This window comes from Macrobrachium nipponense, chromosome 1, assembly GCF_015104395.2.
Source record: "Macrobrachium nipponense isolate FS-2020 chromosome 1, ASM1510439v2, whole genome shotgun sequence".
In the NCBI taxonomy this organism is placed as follows: Eukaryota; Metazoa; Arthropoda; class Malacostraca; order Decapoda; family Palaemonidae; genus Macrobrachium; species Macrobrachium nipponense.
This window is the reverse complement of record NC_087200.1, coordinates 144,157,147-144,182,537: the sequence shown is the minus strand read 5'-3', so window position 1 is coordinate 144,182,537 and position 25,391 is coordinate 144,157,147. Positions and strand designations below refer to the sequence as shown.

General features: G+C 40.8%; 1 protein-coding gene across 1 annotated transcript in view; it reads right to left on the bottom strand.

The window, feature by feature from the left end:
- LOC135219705 (S-phase kinase-associated protein 2-like) overlaps positions 1-25,391 on the bottom strand; it is a 132,741-nt gene that overhangs the window by 57,961 nt on the left and 49,389 nt on the right. The window contains exons 4-6 of the mRNA XM_064256691.1: positions 6,229-6,337; positions 1,599-1,779; positions 634-761 (exon numbers count right to left, since the gene is read on the bottom strand). Of these exons, the coding sequence (XP_064112761.1) occupies positions 634-761; positions 1,599-1,779; positions 6,229-6,337 (418 nt within the window). The remainder of the gene's footprint in view (positions 1-633; positions 762-1,598; positions 1,780-6,228; positions 6,338-25,391) is intronic.

Genomic DNA, 25,391 nt, shown 5'->3' with positions numbered 1-25,391 from the left:
ACTCAAGAAAAACCCATTAAAAATTTTATACATGGTTTTTTAATTGTTTTATCACAAAGTGCATTTTATGATGAAATTGATTATAAAAAAACCCAGGAATTTGTGGAGATTTCTCATAGAAAAATACTGCGAATGCATGAATTTTCCACTAATAATGCGGGTAAACATTCCCGAGAGAAATCTGCGAATGTGAGAGTCCGCGAATCTGGAGAATGCAAATATGGGGATCCACTGTATATACTTTTGTTCTTAAAATTTCCAATTATAACAGAGTCCCATAAAGTATAGTAAGTTAATTTTTATAAATTCATAAAAAATTCTTATAAATAAGTGTCAAACAAAATCTAAAACAAACAAAATTTTAATGTTGTTACTTCAAGGCTTCCAACATTTTCATGTACTATAACCACATGACCAAAGTACCTTCTTAGTTATCAGTGTTCAATTCTGCAGATTTGACTGGATAGGAACTTCCATTTAATCTTCAGCTTTTGATTAATAAACTGGTTTATAATGCATTTTTTATACTAATCAGGAATTCAAAACAATCTAAATTTAGAAAAATTATAGTAAATTGTTTCTAAAAAATACTCTTCATTTAATCAGGCTTCAAAGATTCACAAGATCACTTACGAGAATCTGTTAAGGTACTACGACAACCTGATATATTCAAGCGTTCCAAAGACGAAGGAAATCGACGGCATATAACCCGAAGATCTTCTGTTGATAGCCCAGTCCAGGCTAAATTTAATGACTGCATCCTGCAAATAAATGATCACAAATAGGTAAAAAAATAATTTCTTTTATGTTGTATTTGTTTGAGCTGAATAAATCACCAATGATATCAATAACCTTATCAGAAAGCTAGTTTATGCTGCAATGTTTTTCAATTTACTTTAAACATTAAAAAACATTTATAGTTTTTCCTATAGAAAATAAGCATCAACATGTCTACAACATAGGCCTGAATATATCTGACCAAGGTCATATCTGCTAGCCGGTGTATCCTGACCAAACTGCAAAAAGAAAGCTACAAGGAATCCAAAACAGCTTCAAGAACTACTCTTGTACATGTAACACATTTTTATTCTATTCACTGAGGAAATAGACTTATTTATCAACAGTCTGGAAATCTTTTCATTACATACATACATCCAGATTACTAATACTCTTTCTAATCCCTATTATAAAAAGGCTCACAGTTCAGCATGCTGGCATGGTAGCAGAAGTGTTCTGCATACAGTTATGATTAACTGCAGCTCTTGGTAGTTCTAAATTCAAAGCTGGGTTGGAAATACCCAAGGAGCACTAGGTACAGGTTCTTTTTTCTTTTCCAAGTTTGGTTAAAATGACAGAGAAAATAGTCTTCAGTTTTCAATATCTCTTAAATTTATCTTATTACCAAATAGCCAAAGCTTTGTTAGTGACCTAAAGGTTACAGGTAAAAAAAAGTGAACATGACAACAAAATATAGACTTAACCACAAACCTAAAAACTACCTGAAATGTATATTTTACAGTATATCTTTATCAAGAAATAACAAAATTGTATTATCAAATTACCTAAGCAAACAACAAAATAATGTTTCACTGACTTACCTTCTGCACTTTGTCAGAATAGGAGTTAAACAAGAATGACTGAGGCCATACACCATAGCCAAATTCAATGTTTCAAGTTTCACATTATTTGAAATGTGTGAGCAAATTATCTTTGAAACTGTGCAGTGTTCTAAACTAAGTTTCTTGAGCTCAAAACAAACACTCAGCAACTCTTCCAAAGCTGAAAAGAAAGTAAACAAACTTAAGAATACTGTCCATGCTCCAAACCATCACATAGTTTAAATACTAAAAAAATATGTTTCTTGGACAATGCTTTTGGAATGAATTAACATACTTTTATATTGCTTATCAAACTCTTCTCTTCTTTTCCACTGTTTTCCCTACATTCTGTCCTAGCAGAGCTAGGGCAGTTGCACAGCTTGGGACTACAATAATTCGGAGAAGGTATCCAAGACCTTAGGGGCAACATGCCTCAAGTACAAAGAGGTAAAAGTGGTATGGTGTCTTTGTATCTGTGGCAACAAATTCTTCTTAACTGTTAAGGAAAGAGCAATACCCACGAGTCTGTGAACCCTTGCTGCAAGGGATACGTGGCAGTCACCCTGGTCAAACAACTGACATGCTACTTGATGACCTTCCAATGCAGATCAGGATGGGTTTTGGTTTCTCCCTACCTGTGCCTGCCTGGCAATTACAAAAGTTTTGACACTCTGGCCTAATGTCTCGAACCCAGAGCAGGTATAATTAAGAAAAAATTCTACTGGACACATCAGCATCTTGTTGCAATCAATCATCACCAACAAAATCTAAAAGAGGAAAGCCTCAAATCTATTGTTCTTACTGGTTTCTTCCATACACCTGGTTCATCCCTAGCAATCAGCTCCTGTACTATCTTCTTGTATGGAATAAACATTCAGCTCTGGTTTCATCATCAGCATCATAGGAAGAGGGCAAACGACTTGGCAGAAAGCAGATAGTACTAGTATTCCCAAATAAACCAAAATAAAAATTTCACAATAAAATCAAACTATTTGGATATGTACTTACCTACTGTAGACTATAGCTTTGCACTATTTGGTGCAACTAGCATTACACACACACACACACAAAGCTTGGCTAATCACCTGTTCCCAACCAGGTGGCGCTAGAATGTATAATTATGTTCTTGTCAAGTTTTCATGACCACCCACTAAGTTGTAGGAAGGCTAGGAGGGTTTCCACTTTCACAGTAGGTTAAATTTCCAAATATAAACTTTGTACGGCCCTCATAGCGAGACTTGTCAGAAGATCCTTACTGAGGTAGAAAGAACTCTAATTCATCTAGCACTATTGTACATTCGCATCAGCCGTGCATTTGATGTCTAGGCCAGTCCCTTACGGCACTCCTGATTGGCTGTTGATAAGCCAGTCACAGGGCTGGAAACTCTCAGTCTCTCTCGAGAGTTCACATGGGAAGGATCTATGTGCTACCTTTCCTGAGGGATACTTTTTAAAGACGTATCCCTCATGAGATGGGGAGCATACATCCTGCCTATGTGAACTCCAATCGGCAGCATCGTAAGGGACTGGCCTAGACATCAAATGCACAGTTGATGTGAATTTACTATAGTAACTACTGTGCCCAAGTTGAAAGCCCATAACAGATTGTCGAAACCCAAAGCCAACTACCACCTTCACATAAATGAAGGTGTACTCTAATATACCAATCTGTACCTTCAAGTACCCAAAAATTCAATAGCATCCCTGCTGCAACAATAGGAATAAGGGCTTTACACCTCATGGAAAATTTTAGCATCTCGTAAATAATATGAGTCAACAACAAACATTCCTGTAATCTACATGACAACCTTATAAAGCGAAAGGTTTTAAAGGTAATAAAGACATGCTTATGGAAAAAAAGCCACAAAGATCATTTTAAAAAAGATAAATGGCTCAGGAATCAACTCTGTGTGCACTGACTTAACCATTAAGGGACAGGCTAAATGTGTATTAAGCACTCTCTCAGGCTGGGTAAACTTTAAGGTTGGCCAATTTAAGAACAAACACATCAATGGAAAGAGGAAGATATGCAAATGCACAAGGTGTATGAGAAGAAGAGAGGGGAAAAAAATCTTTACTATCCATGGGAAGTTGCTAGCGATTACTTACAATCCTCTGTGGGGCCTTTTTTACACGACACTCGTAAAAATCTGCTAATTTTACAGTCATATATGTTTTTTTTAATTCTTTTATTTTATTTTGAGACATGATAAGCACAGCTCACACAATATCATAACATCTAAGAACTAAAATCAGAAACAAATTCAGAGAATATTTATTGTAGAATAGCATTTACAAGATTTATGGAGGTGGGGAGATTCAGTCACTTTTGGCAAAGTATACAAGTTTTTTTTCTAATACTATAGGCAGTCCCCAGTTATCGACAGTTTCGCTTAATGGCGATTAGTTTTATGGCATTTGTCTAGCATCATAAAATCAACTATTTAATGCACCTTAACAGGCTGAGTTTCGATTATCGGTGCCATAAGGTGCCAATAAGAGTTATAGTGCCATAACATACCCAACAGGGGCGCCATTAACCGAAACCCGGTGCCATAAATTGCAGAGTTTCGGTTATCAGTACCCACTGAGAACGGAACCCACGCTGATAACCGGGGTCTGCCTGTATTTCTTTACTCTTTTCTTTGCAATACAATTATAGCTGACATACTATCATATAAAAGATAAGAACTAAAAGCAACAGCAATATACGAGGGTTGTCCATAAAATAAAATTCCCAAGGAGCTGCAGTTGCAAGGAACGCTGTTATGCTGGATCCAATGACACTGGTGTGTACCTAACCCCCCCCCAGCTGTCTGTGCCGTTCAGTCTTGGCTTGCCAGACGTTAGAGATGGAGCTCCACTCGCTTCTCCCACCAGGTGCGAATTATGCTCTGTCATTTGTCTGTGTGCAAAAAACACTGCGCCGGTTGACATTCATTCCCAACTGTGTGAAGTCTATGAAGAAAAGTGTATGAGCATACAACAAGTGTGCAAATGGTGTAGAGAATTCAAAGACGGACGTACAAACGTCCATAACGAACAGAGTTCTGGACGGCCATCGGTTTCGGATGAAACTATTGCGAAAGTGGAAGAAACAATGCTGAAAGATCAAAGGGTGACGGTTCGGGAGCTCTGTGAGACAATCCCTGATGTCAGCAAGACCTGCATTGACAAAATTTTGACAGACCATTTAGGGTATGCCATCTCTTCCCTGAATTGAAGAAACTCCTGGGTGGGACGCATTTCGGAACTGGAAAGGAGCTGAAAGAAGAGGTTTAAAGCTACCTTCGCAGCGCAGCGGGAGAGTTCTATGATTCAGGCATAAAGAAAATGTTACACCGCATGCAAAAATGCATTGATCTCAATGGGGATTATGTCAAAAAATAGGAAAATGTCTAAGCTTTCCAAAAATGTATTATTCAATGGCAATTAACATGTTTTTCATTGTGAAAAATCTTTCGGAACCTTATTTTATGGTCAACCCTTATATAAACAAACGCCATAAGATAGAATGGGGTAATATATTCCCCATCAAGTCTCAAGGCACACTGATCCCCCTCTGTCCTATGCTGAGACACTGCAGTTGCCATAAGCCATTTATGGGCCACTGAAGTGAAATGACCATCTTTCCCACTTAATTCATCCAAATATTCCAGTCAGCTTGATGCAGAACTGAATGTAATGTAAAGTGTTATTGCTGTAACAGAAAACTGCTCTGCGTACCTGAGATACTGGCAGAACTTAAATCAGGCTATCCAGTGAAAAGACAGTGGGGGATTTAATGGGATGGGGTGGTGTGGGGGAGGGGGATGACGACGACAAGGGAACTGGCCACAGCTTCCCCCCCTTAATATAAATAATACAACACTGTTTTCTTTCAATAAATCATTATCAGTAACAAAAATTTGCTTAGTTATATACAGTGTTCACCCTGCATTCACGGGGATGGGTACCAGACACCCCTGCGAATAGCTCGAACCTGCAAAAAGTTAGAACTCCCCTCTAAATATGCTTATATCTGCGTATCTTGAAAGTTCAAATACCAAATGTGTGCTTAAAGTATCATCCTACATCAAATATACCATTGAATTAGTATTATTAATATCATTTCAATGTCATCTGAAACATTTTACCATTAGAAATACATAAACCAGCCAATAACAGAGAGAGAGAGAGAGAGAGAGAGAGAGAGAGAGAGAGAGAGAGAGAGAGAGAGAGAGAGAGAGGATTGAAATGAACTTCTATAGGCACCACTTCTTCCCCTCTCATAATAAATACACATCTTTTCCAGAGAGATAAAAAGAGATGGTTGAACAAGTATCTATTTGTCTGTCTATCAATTCTTCCGCTGAGAGAGAAAGTTACAAGGAGTTACAAGGATTAAGATGTCTCAAAGACTTGTTAGTCCATCCGAGGAGACATCGTGTGCTCTCTTCTCTGTAGGAGCAGGTTTACTATGTATTCAGTGTCCTAATGATTTTTGTCTAGCTTTCTTTTAAACTCTTCCACACTGTTGCTGTTTACAACTTCTGGTGGCATTTTTTTCCATGTGTCACATATTTTGTATGTAGCTTATCTGAAATATAAAACAAAACTTTAACGGATATATAAAAAAAACTTGTCTTACCATGAATCTCAATAGCTGCCATACTTAGGTCCAAGTACTGCAATCTACTACGAAGTGGAGGAAGACTTGGCAGGTAATGTAATTGTGGAGAAAATATAGGGCTACTAATCTGAAACAAAAAATATAAGATTAGTGCTGAATTAAAGTTATAATGTGAGTTCAACAAGAGAGTACATCAAAAATGTAAGTGGTCTGACTGTAAATTTGTGTATGGATGGTCATAACCATCCATCATTTATAGTATACATATTTTAATAATTACAGTCACCTCTCAATTAACATAAGGGTTATGATCCTGGAGAGCTCGCGTTAATTAAAAAAGCGTTATTTAAACATATTTTTCCCATAAGACACAACAGTAATAAGGGGGGGTTACGTTCCTGGACTTGGGGAACACCGCACTTTTGGATAACAGCAACATCTGTTTGCTTGCATTTCAACCATCGTACAATAGTAAACAACTACGGCAGTTATTTTATAAATGACGTTATGTAGAATAGGACTGATTTATTTTTATGTGATAAATATAATGCTGTAAAATTTAAACCAAGTTGTAGCTGAAGCTGAGAAAGCTGTTCAAGCTGCTAGATAAAATTGAGAGAAAATCATTTTAATCAGAACTACAGGGCTTGAAACAACAAACTTTACTGTTGTTTTCATGCAAATCAAAGATAAATAACGTAAAGCTCGTATTACGATGAAATCAAGATTAAATAGTGAACGGAATCAGATCTTCTTTTTACGCAATAAACATACTCCCAACGCAATGTGTTAACGAAAAAAATTATTTTAGTTCACAAAGAGATTTATCTAAGTCATATTTCCACTTAAAAATTAGTTATATAACAAAAAATTAGCTTGTCTCATATAAGTAAAGTATCTAGGTATTCATTTATCCTAACAAGAAGCAAGAAAATTTATTGCAGAATTGAGTTGAATACTGCAAAATAAACTTGTATTTGCCATCAGCTGATTTCCAAACCAAAACATTGACGGCTACGTTATTATTTTATAATACAATAATTTGAGAATACATACAATATTATTGGATCCAGTTTGTTATGCTTGTAAATATACATAGCTACCAGCAGCCTGACATCACTAAATTGAAGCTGATTCTCATTTTGTGTCCATTTTTTTTTTTTTTTTTTTTTTTTTTACTGAATGATCATAGTCAGAATGTATTGAACCTCCAGGAATTTGCTTATATTAACCCTCTTACACCGATTGGACGTATTAAACGTCGAGTCAAAATGTCTCCCGTATGCCGATTGGACGTATCATACGTCAGCTCAAAAAAAGTTTTTTTAAAAAATTCATTTCAGCCGAAAAATACTTATAGGCCTACCAGCCGAAAACTTTTGAATCACGCGCCTTGGGGGGGATGCTGGGAGTTCACGGATCAAGGCGTTGTTTTGTTTACAATCGCTACGCAGGCGCGCAAGCACGAATTTCTTTCTTATCGCACTAAAAAGTATCAGTGACACATCTCAAAAATTATTTCATCACTTTGACATCATTTTTTGCACCATTTTAAATTATCCTTTACATGAAGTATTATATATGAAAATGTGTGCAATTTCATGTAAAATACAACAAAAAAATACTCATGATTGTAGCTTTTATCAGTTTTGAGATATTTTCATATAAATAACAATAAGTGCAAAAATTTCAACATTCGGTCAACTTTGACTCTACCGAAATGGTCGAGAAACGCAATTGTAAGCTAAAATTCTTATATTATAATATTCAATCATTTGCCTTCATTTTGCAACAAATTGGACGCCTCTAGCACAATATTTCGATTTATGGTGAATTTATGAAAAACTTTTTCCTTACGTTCGTGCGATAACTCTTCCGATAAATTTTTTCGTGCGATTGTCCTAATGTTTGCACCCTTTTAAATTTGCCGTTACATAAAGTTTTATATATGGAAATGTGCGCACTTTCATGCACAATACAACAAAAAACAACCCATGGTTGTAGCTTTTATCAGTTTCGAAATATTTCCATATAAATAACGTTAAGTGCAAAAATTTCAACTTTCGGTCAACTTTGACTCTACCGAAATGGTCAAAAAACGCAAATTTGTAAGCTAAAAGAAACCTCTTATATTCTAGTAATATTCAATCATTTACCCTTCATTTTTGTGCAATGACTTGGAATCTCTAGCACAGTTTTTATTTTGATTTATGGTGAATTTATGAAAAAAAAAAAAAAAAAAAAAAAAAACCATTTTCCTTACGTCCACGCGGTAACTCTTCCGAAAAAATCATAATTTTTTTTGTGCGATTGTCGAAATGTTTGCACCATTTAAAATTAGCTTTACATAAAGTTTTATATATGAAAATGTGTCACAATTTCATGTAGAATACAACTAAAAATGATTGAAGGTTGTAGCTTTTCTCTTTTTTTTGAAATATTTGCATATAATCACGATAAATAGAAAAAAAATCACGTTCGGTCAAATTTGACTCTACCGAAATAGTTGAAAAACGCAATTGTAAGCTAAAACTCTTACGGCCTAGTAATATTCAGTCATTTTTCTTCATTTTGAAACAAATTTGAAGTTTCTAGAACAATATTGTGATTTATGGTGAATTTTTGAAAAATATATTTACCTTCACTCCGCGCGCCGATTCGCGGGCCGCAAGTCTCCGAAATACGTTACATCGCATTATCCTAATATTTGCTCCTTTTCATATTAGCCGTTTTATAGAGTTTTTATATATCAAAATGTGCGCAAATTCATGAAAAATACAATAAAAAATAAGGGTGAAGGTTGTAGCTTTTTCCATCTCCGAAATATGTGCATATAAAAAAAATATATATATAAAAATTTCGACATTCGGTCAAATTTAACTCGTCCGAAATGGTCGAAATCTTGCAAATTTCTAATCTAAAACTCTTACAGTATCGTAATATTAAATCATTTGTCTTAATTGAAACAAATTGGAAGTCTCTAGAACATATTTAGAATTACGGTGAATTTTTGAAAATAACATTTTTTTTACATCCGTGCTTTACGAATTCGTACATCATTTTGTGATAATATTTTTCAGGTGTTGCTTTTATTGTTTTACTATGTATTATATATCAAAATGATTGCAATTTAGTGTACAATACAACAAAAAAAAAGTAACTCGTTCGCTTTGACCGTTTTTTGCACAGCGTGATTTGAATACAATTATCTATGAATTTTTTTGTTTGCGCTACCATATCTCGCATTATTTACATGTGATAATGATATTATTTTTTATTTCTGATGATTGCATACTAAACTTCAGGCAATAACAAAAAAATGAGCCAAAAATGAACTCTTAATCTTTAAAACTAAGCGCGCTGTGATTTTTTGAAAAAAATTTTTCCACTTCCGCGCTCACTCCAAACCGGCGCCGGCATACAGGAGAGGTTTTGATTTTTAGGGCTTCGGCGTAAGAGGGTTAATAATTATCCGATTTTTCGGTTTTTGGAATTTTTCAGATTTTGGATATGTGAGGTCAGATGCATAATCAAACAAACATCACTACTGCAGCAAAAACATTTTTTCCCTTTATGTTTTTCATTATTGTTATTTATTACTTACAGTTTATTTAAATAAACATTAATATAATACCGTTAAATGAATGTGAGATAATTAAGATCACCTATAATAAAATAGTGGGACAATTAATACCATATGTTCACTAATAGCTATTATTTTCAAAACAAACATTCCGTAAAACGCAAAAAATATGGATGTATAAAACAATCAAAATATAATCATGTTTTACAGTTCGTAAAATTTTGAGGATGGTCTAGGAAAAGGATTTGCACTTAGTGATGACGCATCGCTACAACACAATGTGGTACTTTCATACCACTATATTGATGAAGCATCGCTACGACACACTGGTAATTTTCATTAGAGTTAAACTGATCATATTGTTTTCACAAAGAAATAATTATATAATGAAAATTATTGAGCAATTTTTGCCATCAGCAGTCAGAAAATCACAATCATGGTAACATTCAAACCTAGTGCCATCCACGGCATATGTCTATAAATAGAACAAAAGCAGAGGGCAGTCATTGGATAACAGATCTCCATGGCTACCAACCAGTCAATCAGGTGTTGGTTATACTACTACTATGTGAATTTCTTAGAATGAACGTTTACACACGCGAAGCTGATGATGATGTGTGTGTTTTGCATACAGTACGTAGTTTTAGTTTTTAATAGTGTAAGTATTCTACTGATTACATGAAGAATAGAATGATTCCTTCTCATTACTTTGAATGCAAAATGGTTTGAAGATTCTTCCGCAAAAAGCAAAAAATTCTTTAGAAGATGATACCTATTTACTAACGCTGTTGACATTCCTTCAAAACAAAATTCAGCTCTTTAATCTCTGGAAAAATGTTAATCTTTCTGTCTGCTGGTCACACCCTTTATAGCCCCCGTGACTGGCAACAACAAAATTTGTTTGTTTGTTTTATCTTTCAAAGTTGTAGGTACAGCACATTTTATAACAGTATATCCATACACACACACACATACAGTTGCGTGTGTGCTAATACCTATTGGTTTCAGACTCAAGTTAACACTTAACAGTATAGTAGAGAGAGAGAGAGAGAGAGAGAGAGAGAGAGAGAGAGAGAGAGAGAGAGAGAGAGAGAGAGAGAGAGAGAGAGAGAGAGAGAGAGAGAGTTCAGCGATGGTTCATCTCTCTAATCTCTCGAGGAATGTTAAGATTTATTTCCTGCTCTTGTAAATTTAGTCCATGCGACTGACAACAACAAAATTCATATTTGTTTTTTTGTCTTCCAGATATGAATTACCAGTACTGCACATTTTTTAACATGCATGAACACACTGCCTGCATATGTACTAATGCCCACTGGTTAAATATAATCTCTCTCTCTCTCAGGAAAGATACCGTCAATTCAAATGATCAGTATCCTTTCCTGATAGACAGACAGCGTAAATATTTAGGGCTTGGCATATGTCAATTATTTTATTATCTTGGGATTTTTGGGTAATCTTGGGATTTTCCATGGTCAATTCTTGGGATTAGTAAGAAAAATGCTACAATTTGAGTAGCGGTAGCAGCAGCTGCAGCGCACACCCAAATGAATCGGGTAAGCCTAGTGCGCCAAACTATAGCATTTACAAAATGAACAGAGCTCTCTGGCTGGGGTGTTTTGGTCCTCCCACGTGTTTGATCTCCGCATATCTGCCAAATTTATAACAACAACAGAGATAAAACAATTTCTCCCATTACAGATATCAAATATTATCTTTCCCGTTAAACAGAATTCTAAATAAATTACGTAAGTTAACGATTGATAGTTTTTTTATGCAACAAAAAGAAATGGAGTCAGATTTTCTATCCACATGGCATATCATTTTAGTGCTGTTGCAAATATTTCAACCAGTTCCATGTGCGTTTAAATCCACACTGTACAGTCTGGAGGCAGTTCTCCCTTCTACACATATCTTGATTTCTTAATATCGTAGGTATAGAATAAATTGGTGAGCAAGGAAATATGAAATAAAGCATAATCTCTCTCTCTCTCTATTCCTGGTCATCTCACAGCCATGGACAGACATCAACTTCACAGCTGAGAAAGGGCAATCGTATACAAAATAAATAGGTATGGAAAATGCGGGCCTATGTTATCCCATAAAAAAGCTCTCGCTCAGACAGCAGTAAGATTTAGGAGAGAGAGAGAGAGAGAGAGAGAGAGAGAGAGAGCAGGGCTGAATAGGAAGGAGATTAAAGTACCTGGGAATGAAAAACCCTTATAATCTTATAATTATAGCCTCGGGGTTTGTCTCAAGGACAAAGATGGTTAGTCAAGAACAGTTAAACATGTTGTATAAACCAAAATAATGCAAATGGCGCACGATCGCTCTTTTGTATTTTAAAATACAATAGCAATATGAGAACATATAATATTATTGGATATAGTGAATTACAAGTAAAGCATAACTTTTTAAAAGATCTACTGTTTTCCACCGGTAGTAACTATCGCAATCCGCCGATTTTGGAAAGCATAGACAGTACGCTAATTTTATACTGCGTATGATGAGACCCCTTTAAATTTAGCTTCAAAATTAGGTTTCAAAAGTCGCATAATATGCGAGTATATACGGTAATTAATGGGTGCCAGTTTGATAAACATCTCACTTATTTGGGTTACTACAAAAAACACTTCTGGCGCAATTCTCTCTCTCTCTCTCTCTCTCTCACCCTCTCTATTTAACTGTATCAGTAGATTTCTCTCTCTTTTTATTTCTATGCTATTTTCCTATCATTACAGGATGCTTTGGCTGTGTGCATACCAGGATTGGCAATACTCTGGCTGTGTGCATACCAGGATTGGCAAAAGCCAATATGCATGTGCGACATGATGCTTTAGTGAAAATGGAAAAAGCCATAAACTTATGGATTGAAGACCTAAATAGACAACTTGCACCACTAAATTCCAATTTCATTAGGGCACAGAGCATCTGTATGCTCGGTTTGCTGGTGATAAAAGTGCTACAGACGATCATGTTGAGTTAGATAATAGTGATGATGATGATTATATCAATGACAGTGACATTGTTAGGCCTAAAAGTTGTAGTGTAAGTACCATAAAAAAATTACATTTTTTGAAAGTAAATTGTATTTTTCCTAACTACTATACAAACCTAGGTCCTTTACAATAGGAATTACTTAGGGTGAAGCCTGAACGCGGCCACTACATCTTCAAACATGGCGGTACTGTAGTTAATTACGAGTCCGGTCGTTGGTTGCCACCCCACCAGGAGTAGGCACTCCAATTTGCTTTCGGCCTAGGTAACAGATTGAGGGGTGGCTTGAGGTGGGCAGTAAGTGTAAAGGTCCTAGGTTCTTATAGTTAGGAAAAATGTTATTGTCATGATACAATAAAGTTTTATACATACTTACCTGGCAGATATATACTTAGCTATAGACTCCGTCGTCCCCGACAGAAATTCGAATTTCGCGGCACACGCTACAGGTAGGTCAGGTGATCTACCGCCCCCTTCGCCGCCTTGGCCCCCGCTAAGGGGTTGGCAGAAGAAATAGGAACCATTCCCGTTTCTAATTCAGATTTTCTCTTCCACCTGTCTCCTGAGGGGAGCTGGGTGGGGCCATTTAATCGTATATATCTGCCAGGTATGTATGTATAAAACTTTATTGTATCATGACAATAACATTTTTATACATTCAACTTCCTTGTCATATATATACTTAGCTGATTGGCACCTTTGGCGGAGGGTAAGAGACAGCTATTTACTGAATAGACAGGTAAACAACCCATACGTTTTTTGTAGGTAATAAAAATAAAAAACCTTGGTTCCTACCTGTGTTAGCGAAAGACTTCATGGCTACTGCCTAGGAGCCTGCATCGCTTCAAGAGCCTCAGCGAGGTAGTGACCTCCTGCTAAGAGTTCTTGATGGTCTGTCAATGGGGTCTTATCCACTTATCGCGGACAGAACCTTAGGATCTTTGTCAATGGGGGTCCTATCCACTTACATGACAAAACACCTTGCCTAATGGCATTATCAAAGAGCACAACACTGATCCCGATCACCTGATCCTATCACCGGGGTTAGTACTACGATTGAAAGGAGTCATCTCCCAACATCCTTTCAAACAACCCAAAAAACTCAACACCAATTTTGTTACAAAAATAATCATTAAAGAACAAAAACAAAAATTTTTTAAGGATCAGTATCCGCTCTCTGTCCCAGCATAGTATCCGCTGATACATACGGACCAAGAGAAAAACATTTCTCGTATGTTACTTTTACATCCTTTAAGTAATGGGATGCAAATACTGAGTTACATCTCCAATATGTCGCTGCTAAAATGTCCCTCATAAGACATATTCTTACTAAAAGATAGGGAAGTTGCAACTGCACAACGAACTTCTGGAGCTTTAACCCTAAGCAGCTTTAAGGAGTTCTCTTGGCAATTCATGTGAGCTTCTGTTATCACATTCCTGACAAAGAACGCCAGTGCGTTCTTTGACATAGGTGTCTTGGGTTTCTTACTGCACACCAGAGACTCTGGTGACATCCCTGAAGTTGTGTCTTCTTTTTTAAATAAAACTTCAGTGCCCTGACTGGGCAAAGAGACCTTTCCAACTCTCTACCTACGAGGGGAGAGAGTCCCTTGACTTCGAAACTTCTAGGCCAAGGTTTAGAAGGGTTCTCATTTTTAGCCAGGTATAGATGTTGAAAAGAAACCACTGTAGAGTCTTCTTTAAATCCCACCCGAGAATCTAAAGCATGCAATTCACTGACCCTCTTGGCAGTTGCGAAGGCCAAAAGGAATATGCACTTTCTCGTAAGATCTCTAAACGAGCTTTTATCTGGAGGTTCGAACCTGTCTGAAGTCAAGAACTTGAAGACCACATCCAGGTTCCAACTCGGAGGGGAGAGAAAACGATTTTTTCTGCAAATTTGGTGGTCTCGAAAGACCTAATGAAGAATCAATGGAGAATCTTTATTCTCTTGTATATTCAGGCCTCTGTTCCTGAACACAGCTGAAAGCATGCTCCTATATCCTTTTATAGTGGATACAGCCAACTTAGATTATTCTCTTAAGAAAAGAAGAAAGTCAGCGATTTCAGTCACAGAGGTATTGGATGAGGACAGCTTCTTCGACCTGCACCATCTACGGAAGACTTCCCACTTTGATTGGTAGACCCGCAGGGTAGAGGACCTGCGGGCTCTAACGATTGCGCTTGCAGCTTTCCTAGAAAAGCCTCTCGCTCTGACCAGTCTTTCGATAGTCGAAAGGCAGTCAGGGAGAGACCGTGGATGCTTTTGTGAAACCTCTCGAAGTGGGGCTGTCTGAGCAGATCTGTCCTTTCGGGAAGAGATCTGGGGAAGTCCACCGTCCATTCCAGTACCTCTGTGAACCAGCTTCGGGAAGGCCAGAAGGGAGCAATGAAAGTCAGTTTTGTTCCCTTTGATGCAACAAACTTTCTTAACACTTCCCCCAGCAACTTGAATGGGGGAAAGGCGTAAGCGTCTATGCCTGACCAATCCATGAGGAGAGCATCGATTGCTATGGCTCTGGGATCTTCTTGCAGTGAGCAGAAGTTGTCCATCCTCCTGGAGAGGAACGTGGCAAACAGGTCTATCTGCGGTTTCCCCCAGAGGGACCAAAGATCTTGGCAGACTTCTGAGTGGAGTGTCCACTCTGTTGGAAGTATTTGGTTCTTCCTGCTCAACCTGTCTGCTCTTACATTTCTTACTCCTTGAACAAATCTTGTTCAAAGTATTATGCCCTGTTCCTCCGTCCAGATCAATAGATCTCTTGCAATCTCGTATAGTGAGAAAGAGTGAGTGCCCCCCTGTTTTCGGATGTAAGCCAGAGCCGTGGTATTGTCCGAGTTGACTTGGACTACCACTCCTCTGACTTCCGATTCGAAGTACTTCAGGGCTAGATGGATAGCCAGGAGTTTTTTTTTTTTTTTTCCTTCGCATTGATGTGCAATGTTACCTGTTCCTTTGTCCAGGTACCCTGTCACTTCCCTTGACCCAATGTTTGCTCCCCATCCTGTTTCCGAGGCGTCGGAAAACAACACTAGGAGAGGGTTCCGAATCAAAAGGGACACTCCTTCGTTTCTTCTCAAGGGGGTTAACCACCACTTCAGGTGGGACTTTATCTCCTGTTGAATGGGAAACGAATCTGACAATTCTCCTGTCTTCTGATTCCACATTCTTCTCAGGTAGAACTGCAGAGGTCTGAGGTTCAATCTCCCTAGGGAAACGAATTGCTCCAACGAGGAAAGGGTACCCAAGAGGCTGAGCCATTCCCTCGCTGAGCTTCGTTCTTTCCTTAAGAAGTTAGAGACTTTTTCCAAGCCTCGAGCAATTCTCTCTTGCGATGGAAAAGCTCAAAAACCCCGAGAATCCATCTGAATCCCCAGATAGACCATGTTCTGTCTGGGGATCATTTGTGATTTCTCGAGGTTTATGAGTAGTCCGAGTGATTGTATCAGTTCTAATGTCGTCTCCAGGTCCTTCAAGCACTGATGTTCCGACTTTGCTCTTATGAGCCAATCGTCTAGATAGAGTGACATGCTTATCCCTTTTAGATGCAGCCATCTCGCCACGTTCCTCATTAGGCTCGTGAAGACTTGAGGAGCTGTAGATAGGCCGAAGCACAGGGCCCTGAATTGAAAAATTCTGTCCTGCATCATGAAGCGAAGATATTTCTTCGATGCGGGATGCAGGGGAACATGAAAGTAAGCATCTTGCAGATCCAGGGAGACCATCCAATCTCCGGGACGGAGAGCAGCAAGAACCGATTTGGATGTTTCCATAGAGAACTTTGTGTTCTCTACGAATCGGTTCAACATGCTCACATCCAGAAACGGTCTCCACCCCCCCGAGGATTTCGGAACCAGAAAAAGAAGGTTGTAGATGCCTCGGGAGTGCGGATCCTGGACCAATTCGATGGCCTCCTTTTGTAACATCTATTCTACAAGGTGCAAAAGCGTTTCTCTCATGGCAGGGTCCCTGTACTTCGCCGACAGTTCCCTCGGGGTCGTCGTTAAGGGAGGTCTGTCTCAAAAGGGGATACGATATCCTCTCCTCACTATGGAGAGGGACCAGCTGTCTGCCTCTCTCACAGTCCATTCTTCCAAAAATTTCAGAAGTCTGGCTCCTACCGGCGCTTGAAGGACTGAAATATCACTTTGATTTCTTGATAGGTCTGAATGCAGACCTTCCTCTTTCGCCATTTTCCTCTCTTCTTCGAGGTGGGTCGAGAAGAGGAACTCCCTCGAAAGGGCTGCTGAGGGGTATGTGACTCTCTCTTCATAGTAGGCACGGAGGTCCTCGCTTTCTTTGTGGATTGAACCAAAAGATCTTGTGTGGCCTTCTCAGTCAGTGAATGGGAAATGTCCCTTACTGAGAAGGGAACAGTTGGTCCGAAAGTGGAGCGTAAAGCAGGGACAACCTCTGGATAGGCGTGACTGCTTTTGTTTGGAAGGAGCTAAACAAAGTCCTTTTCTTTAAAATTCCCGTTCCGAAGAGCGAGGCCACTTCTCCTGATCTGTCCTGGACTGCTTTGTCCATACAGGACAAGACACTATGAAGGACTTCGGGGCTCAGAAACTCCGTATCCTGAGTTTTCTTGGCCAAAACCCCAAGGGACCAGTCTAAGAAGTTAAATACTTCCAAGACATGGAACAATCCCTTGAGGAGATGGTCCATTTCTGAAGTCCCCCATGTGGTTTTAGCTGATGACAATGCTTGCCTCCTCGAAGAGTCAACCAGATTCGAAAAGTCTGCTTCGGCCGAGGTCGGGAGAGCAAGACCCAACGATTCTCCTGTCTCATACCAAATACCTCTCCTTCCTGATAGTTTGGAAGGAGGGCAGGCAAAGACGGTTTTCCCCGCCTCCTCCTTAGATTTAAACCAGTTTCCCACAAACCACAGAGCTTTCTTCATGGAGATAGTCGGTCTCATCTTTAAGAAGGAGGATGATTTTGAGATCTTGGTATTCGTGAACAAAGATCTAGGCGAAGGAGGCGCGGCAGGACTCAGAGAATCCCCGAACTCTTGAAGTAAAAGGGCTGCTAAAGTCTTATAATCTGATAAGCCCGCAGCTGTATGATCTTCAGAGTCCGAAACATCTTCTACCTCAATCCCCATGGGGGAAGAGCGATCAACTGAAGAGGATTGTCTCTTATCGATAGGAGACGAGTCTCTCGCAGCATCTAAACCACCCTTGCAAGAGCGACGGCCGCCTGTGCGACAACTTGCGTCCTTGCTAGGGAGAGGCTGATCCTGAGAAAAGACTCTATCATAATCTCTCTCCTGGCAAGAGCGATGGCCGCCTGTGCGACATCTCTCTCTCGTCAGGAGAAGGATGTCCCTTCAAAACACTCTTAACAGGAAAAGCTCTATCCCGACAGGGGCTACGGCCGCCTGTGCGACATCTAGAGTCCCTGTCAGGAGAAGGCTGATCCTGTTCAAAGCTAAAAGATCCTCGTGTCTGCCGTTTGGATGCTGATTGTGGCGCCTGGCGCCGGGCAAGCGTTTCCGGCGCATTGCTCCAGGCTGGTGCTTCTGGCGCATTGCGCCAGGTTGGCGCTTTTAGGTCTTTTCTCCTGCTTCCTGTCCGAGGAGTAGAGTACGTAAGTTTTGTGCCAGAAACGTCTGTTCTTCCCACCGATCTCTTTCTCGGAAGGAAAGTCTTTTCTTCTCGGAGTATCCTTTTTTAGAACTCCTACTAAAGAGGAGATCCTTGTCCGAGAGCAGTGAAGGAGGTCTAGAGGAGGTAGGAGACTCCGAGTTGAGAGCTGGTGTATTCTTAGCTCTTTTCCTTTCACATGGCGATTCTTCAGGAAAACATTCTGGGCTTGAATCCAAAGTTGAAGCATTCCAACTCCTTTTCAAGGGGCGTGAAAGTTCGTCGAACTCCAGCCCTTTCTTTGAGGCGAGAATCTGATGACGAAAGCACTTTTGTAGGATGCTTTCCTATAGCTATCCTTGGCAGTTCGGGACTCCACCAGAAGTCTGGCCGGAGGGGACGCCTGATCGGTGGGGATTCTCCATCACCTCCGTAAGGCTGTCGACATTCCTTCTCCTCTGGGCCTGGGAGCTTGAAAGAGGTCTAGGCCTGGGAACGAGATGAAGCCGATCAGACGCACCCTACACTGCACTGGGAACACTTACGTCACTTTCACTGTGCTTACCTTGTAGAGCTTGCATTTGAAGCTCCATCCTTTTGAGGGCAGCTTTTAGATCTGCAATTTCCGTTGCAGGATTTGCAGTCTTTGTAGTACACGAGGAAGTAATTATAAGTTTAGGATTAGGTGCTACAGTAATTGGCTCATTAGAACGAGACCTACTTACGCTTCTGGAGGAAGCCTTCCTAGCCCTATCCATATCTAATTTCCTTAAATAGGAATTTAAAGTCTTCCACTCTTCCTCATTCAAATCTACATTCATTACAGGTGTTAGTTACAGACCATTCATTCTGCCTACACCCCTTACAAACCGTGTGAGGGTCTAACGAAGCTTTCGGTAGCTTCACCATACATCCCTCATTCACACACACAGTCTTCTAACTGAAAAGCTAGAGTCCGACATTATGAGAAAAATCCAAATCCAAATACAATTAACAGTCCACGAAAGCGTATGCCCAACCAAAGATCCAATACGTCACCAATTAAACCAGTCTAGAAGATCAGTAGCGATGAAACACGAAAATCAAGTCAGGAAAACAACAATAATGTTGATGGCCCGGCCGACAGAGAAAATCTGAATTAGAAAACGGGAATGGTTCCTATTCCTGCCACCCAGTGGCAGGGCGGTAGAACACCTGACCTAGCTGTAGTGTGTGCCGCGAAATTCGAATTTCTGTCGGGGACGACGGAGTCTATAGCTAAGTATATATCTGACAGGGAAGTTGAATGTATAAAAAGACAATTTACTTTAAAAAACTGTGATTTGTTCTGACACGGTATACAAACCATCGGTCCTTTAAAATAGGAAGACTCACTGATTGGGGGGGAGGAATCTGCGTGAGCTCCCGTGAACCGACTGGTGTTCAGCCTACCTGGGCTCTCCTGATCTTTAGAGCAAGGGAGAACCTGCCACTGATTTCTGATCGGATTTATAGAACTGCGGGATCAGAGTCAGTCCTCTGGGCTTCTCCTCCAAGGGCCAAGTGGGTCGTCTTTATGGAAAAAACCGTATGTCGGACACTATAAGGCAAATACAAGTTATCAGTTTGTCTTATGTCAATGTCCCCTTTCCTCGCCTTCTAAGGGAAGGGGAGGGGATATGTACTTCTATTACTAACAAGAAGAATAGAAAGGGTACTCTAGGGAGTGTCTTACCTGCATTATTGCTCGGTCCAGCAAGTAACGGTCCGCACACACTCTGCCCGAAGGGAGAGAGTAGGATGAATGGGAAGAGGAAGAGCCAGTCACTACATTCATACTCATTCATACCATACTACGAGGCATGATGCTAATCTGTCCTGTTAGATCTGAGTAAGCTACGTAACTTGTTGATCAGCCACCACTGGTCCCAAGGAAAAAAGTGTCCAAGGACCAGTGGGTAATATCCCGAAGGTAATGAGAGGTGAAGGTGGTCTGTCTTGCCCAGACCTCTGCCTTCAAAACCTGTTGAACCGACAGGTTCTTCAGGAACGAGAGGGATGGGGCAATGCCCCTGACCTTGTGAGCTCTTGGACAAAGGGTATCGGTGTAGTTGCCCGCAGCGGAGTACGCTTTCCTGATCGTCTCACGAAGCCAGAAAGAGGCAGTGTTCTTGGACACCTCTTTCTTGGAACCACCAGTGCTAACGAAGAGTCAATGACTCAGGCCAAAGACGCCGTCCTCTTCAGGTATCGCCGTAGTGCTCTAACTGAGCAGAGTAGCATCTCATCTGGATCGCCACCAACAAAGTCACTGAGGGAGGGGATGGAGAAAGACTCAAATCTAGTGTCACGGACCGTAGGATTCTGAGTCTTTGCTATGAAATCCGGGACAAATTCAAGCGAAACCAATCCCCAACCTCTTGTGTGTTTAACGTTGAAAGATAGCCCATGGAGTACGCCTACCCTCTCCGCGAATGCCAGGGTGAGCAGAAAGACTATCTTGAGTGTCATATCCCTGTCTGACGACTCTCAAAAGAGGCTTGTACGGGGCACAAGTCAGACTCTGCTGTATGAGAGTCACATCCCACACAAGAAGCCTGAGATCCCTGGGTGGGCACGACCTCTCAAAGCTCCTCATAAGGAGAGATATCTCGAAGGAGGACAAGATATCCTTCCCCTTCAGCTTCAGGACCAAGGCTAAGGCCGCCCTGTAGCCCTTAACCACTGAGACAGAGAGCTTCTCTCGGCGAAGGTAGACTAGGAAGTCAGCGACCTGCTGAAGAGAGGCTCTGATCGGAGAGATACCACATCTACGACACCAACCACAGAAGATGGCCAACTTCACGATATACCGCTGCAGGGGACTTCATGAGGTATCCAGCCATCTCTGTTGCTGCTTGACGAGAAAAGTCTCTCGCTGTAAGAGGTGGTGGATAACCTCCGGGTGTGAAGACACAGGGACTCTACTGCTTGGTGGTACTGTTCTATGTGAGGTTGACACAGAAGGTTGTGCCATGGGGGAATCTCTGGTGGACAAGCTGGTCCTTATTGTCATCCCTCCACTTGTCCACCGCAGCATCTACCTGTTCTCTACTAAAGAGAGAGGTAGAACCCAGCAACAGTCTATTTCTCAAAGCCAATACAGACTAGGAACTGAGAGATCTGGATACTTGGGGGAGGGCAGAGTCGTGCCTCTTGAGTAATAGATTTGCCCACAGGTTAGCAGTCTGGTGGGCCAGGTAGGTTACTGCTCTACCTCCACTAACACAGCCTCCCAAAGATGATTGCCTGGGCAATCAAAAGATGATTGGTGAACTGGCCTCAGCAGACTATGTGGCAGCAGATACATAACCACATGAGTTTGCTGAAGTCATAACAGAAAAACTACAAGCTAGAGCAAGTTTTCAATGCAGATGAGACTGGTGTATTGTGGAAAATAATACCCAAGAGAACATCTATCTATAAGGAAGGAAAAAGTGCTCTCAAGATCAAGGGGCTAATAGAAAGTGCATTGGCGCCCTACTACGAGATGCAGAGATCTATGAGGAAGGAGATCTCGCACACAACAATCAAACTCTTCTTCAGTCCTCTCCACAAAAAACATAACTAAATAAAGTGGTGAGTACATTATTGATCACTATCCATTTAATTGTTTAGTTATTAAATGCCAAATTTGTTCTATGACTAGATACATTTTTTGTCAATTATGGTAGATTTGATGATGAGTCTAAACAATTAGATATTTCCTGCGGATTAACCAAACAAGGCACAAGTTGCCACATTTCTTTTTTATTGTGAATTTTGTGGTGAAATACATTAATTTATTATATTTCACCATTAAGGGGGGTGACTATAATATATGGAAAAAATGCAAGAGGTTACAGTGCTGGCTCAATTTTTAATTGTAGATCGATCATGTTCGGGTGGAGAGGGGGAGGGGAGAGAAGGCAGCAGACTATTGTGCTCTGGTGGATAGAGAGAGAGAGAGAGAGAGAGAGAGAGAGAGAGAGAGAGAGAGAGAGAGAGAGAGAGAGAGAGAGAGAGAGAGAGTACCGTTCTCGTGAACTGATATTATTTTCATCTTCATATTGTTAATGTATTTCCATGAAACAGCTCAAATAACTTCCAGATAACTAATAGTTGTTGAAAGTAGCCCAAAAGCCTTGTTGTTGATGGTTGTTGATCATTGTCATGAAAATTTCATCCTAAGTAAAATATTTTATAACTTACATAAATAAAAGCACTTTAAAAAGGTCAAAAAGCATTTCACCAGACAGACTAATGGCTTTCATGAAATGTTTCAAATAATTTGCTTATAATATCACAATTTTTGAAAGTAAATTGTATTTTTCCTAACTATACAAACCTGAGGTCCTTTACATAAGGAATTACTTTCAGCGTAGCTGAAATTACGGCCGTTAAATTCTTGAACAAGGTGATTAGGCAGTAACTACCATGTGGCAGGCAGGTAGGCCCCCCTGCATGGATGTAAACTCCACTTTGCCTTTCGGCCCAGGTTCAGATTGAGGGGTGGCATGAGGTAGGCATTTATGTAAAGGACCTAAGGTTTGTATAGTTAGGAAAAATACAATTTACTTTCAAAAATAGTGATTTGTTCCTACATGATATACAAACCCTCGGTCCTTTACATAAGGAAGACTCACTGATTGGTGGGAGGAATATGAATGAGCCTCTAGAACTGACTGGAGTTCTACACAACTAGGCTGCTACTCCTGGTCGTAAGAGCAAGGAGGAGTGCCCTGCCTCTGACAACTTTATCAGAGTATAGAAGCTACATTATCAAGAGTCAGACTTCTGGGCCTTTTCGAAATGAGTGAGGAATCGTAAGGTCCGAAAATGGGCTGTGAAGAATATCTAGAGTTGGAGGCATTAATGTAAAGTTCTGGGAAGGGTTTGCATTATTGCCAGTCTCCTTCCTCCCCTTGCTAGAGGAAGGAGCGGGATTACTTCTGTGATTCTGATAAGAAACATAGAAAGGAAACTCTATGTGTAAACTTACCGCATCAATCGCCCGACCAGCCAGTGTAAGTTCGAGTCCTATCCTTAACCCGAAGGAAGAGGAGTAGAAGGACGAGGTGGGGAAGGTGGAGAGGCCAATCAATCTTGCATCCTTCTTATCTCTAGAACTACACACCATAGGTGAGAAGCAACTTGTCTTCTTGAAGGAGCCGGGTAAGCAAATATAACCAGCAAGCATCCACCACCAATCCAAGGAAATGAGGTTCCAAGGACCTGAGGGCAGGCCCGAAGGAAAAGATAAATATGGTCGCAATGAGACCTTATCTATCTTCCTGTCCGACATATTCTTCAGAGTGATGACAAGTACCCATCCACTGGACTATCCAACTGCAGAGAAGTCTCTCACGGTCTCGTAATACTCGGACAAAGACGTGTCATTGGACTCTTCTGCAATGGCAGTCCACAGCGGATAAAGACACCGACACTCCATGGTGGGCGTCGATCCTGTATGGGTACAGCAACACGCCAATAGGACAAAGTAATGGCTGATCTGGATCAACCAATACAAAGTCCACAGCGTAGCTCATGACAGTCTTGGACTCTTCAACAGCTGCCCACTGACTGCACTCAGTGTGAGCCGTCAATCGTCATGCATCTGAGACGTAGTCACATGACACTCGCCTTTTGAAGGGTTATGCCTGAAAAGACCATGCAAATCATCTATCTTGTTCGCCACCGATGTTGGGAGACGAGATGATGATTCTCTCAAGGCATGCGCACTTCAGACGATAGTCAATTGCCTTCTAGAGACTGAGGTCCCTGTGATGGCAAGACCGAAGTTCTCATAGTGGTTGAATCTAAACTAAGGAGAAACAATACTATATGCTAGTGAATGACATAGGTGAATGCAGACCTACGTCTTCACAATTGAATTGAGAGAAGTTAACTCTCAAGATTCTGATCATAGAAAAAGTCCCGTCAATGACACCAACCAGTGAAGACGACTTTAATCCTTGTTGTTTTACAGAGGACTGAAAAAGCTAAACCACTATTTCATTGCTGTTTGGTGAGAAGTAGGAGTTTGCAATGAAGGCAGAGCATCTTTCAGAAATGAAAACACAAGGATTGTACTGCCTGAAGAACCACTTCTGGTGGACTGGATCAGGGACATTATTACCTTGGAAGCAGAGCTGGCAGGCAGGGAACAGGCAGTCTTCTGTTATTCATTTACAATTCGGGGTGAACAAAGAATAATTGCACACATTACGAATTACGAAATGTCTATTAGAAGACAAACTCAAATTGTCTGAAGAATATCATTCTGCGGCAGGTGTGATAACACGGAAGACTAGGCTACAGACTTCTGTTACCGTGAGGTATACAGGAACATGATAAGAGTCTAGTAAGAGAATTCCAGCCAACTAGAGACCTAAGTCTGTGATTGCCGGGCAGAGATTTGAATCGGTAGTCAATCCTCTCTGTAGCCATAGGAAAAGAGGGAATGGGGGAGGAAGACTAGACGCTCTTGCTCGCCTTGCCAGCGGAACTAGCAGCCGGAGAAGCAAGTCACGGGCAGCCATCAACCTGCAGTGATGGCCGCTCCGAGTATAGGAAAACGTTACCGTATGGAGAAAACGTTTTCCCGAGGAGGGTTACGAAACGTATATCACCACAGAGACCGGTCGGTCACTGTGACCGTCGTCTGGGTGGGGCTGAGTGTGCAACTGACAGGAGAGAGCTGATACCGTCCTCCGACGCGTCCCAGTCCTCATCGAGGCCGAAACCACTCAAGAGGACAGAAGGGGGAGCCACACACCGATCTCTGCATGAGCGGGCCAGCAGGACCGCCATGTGAACAGTGGTTATGGTCACTCAGTGAGTCTAGGAAAGCGTCATTGGCCTCGCCAGCCAGCCAGCAACCCCCGCCCCCTCCCCCTGAATTGGTAAGCTAGGAGGACTGCAGGCGGTCGCCAACTCGCGGTGGTGATTGAGCTGCAGGTCTGGACCAGCGGTCTCCTTGCGGAGAAGCGCTGGACTGAGGACGGTACCGT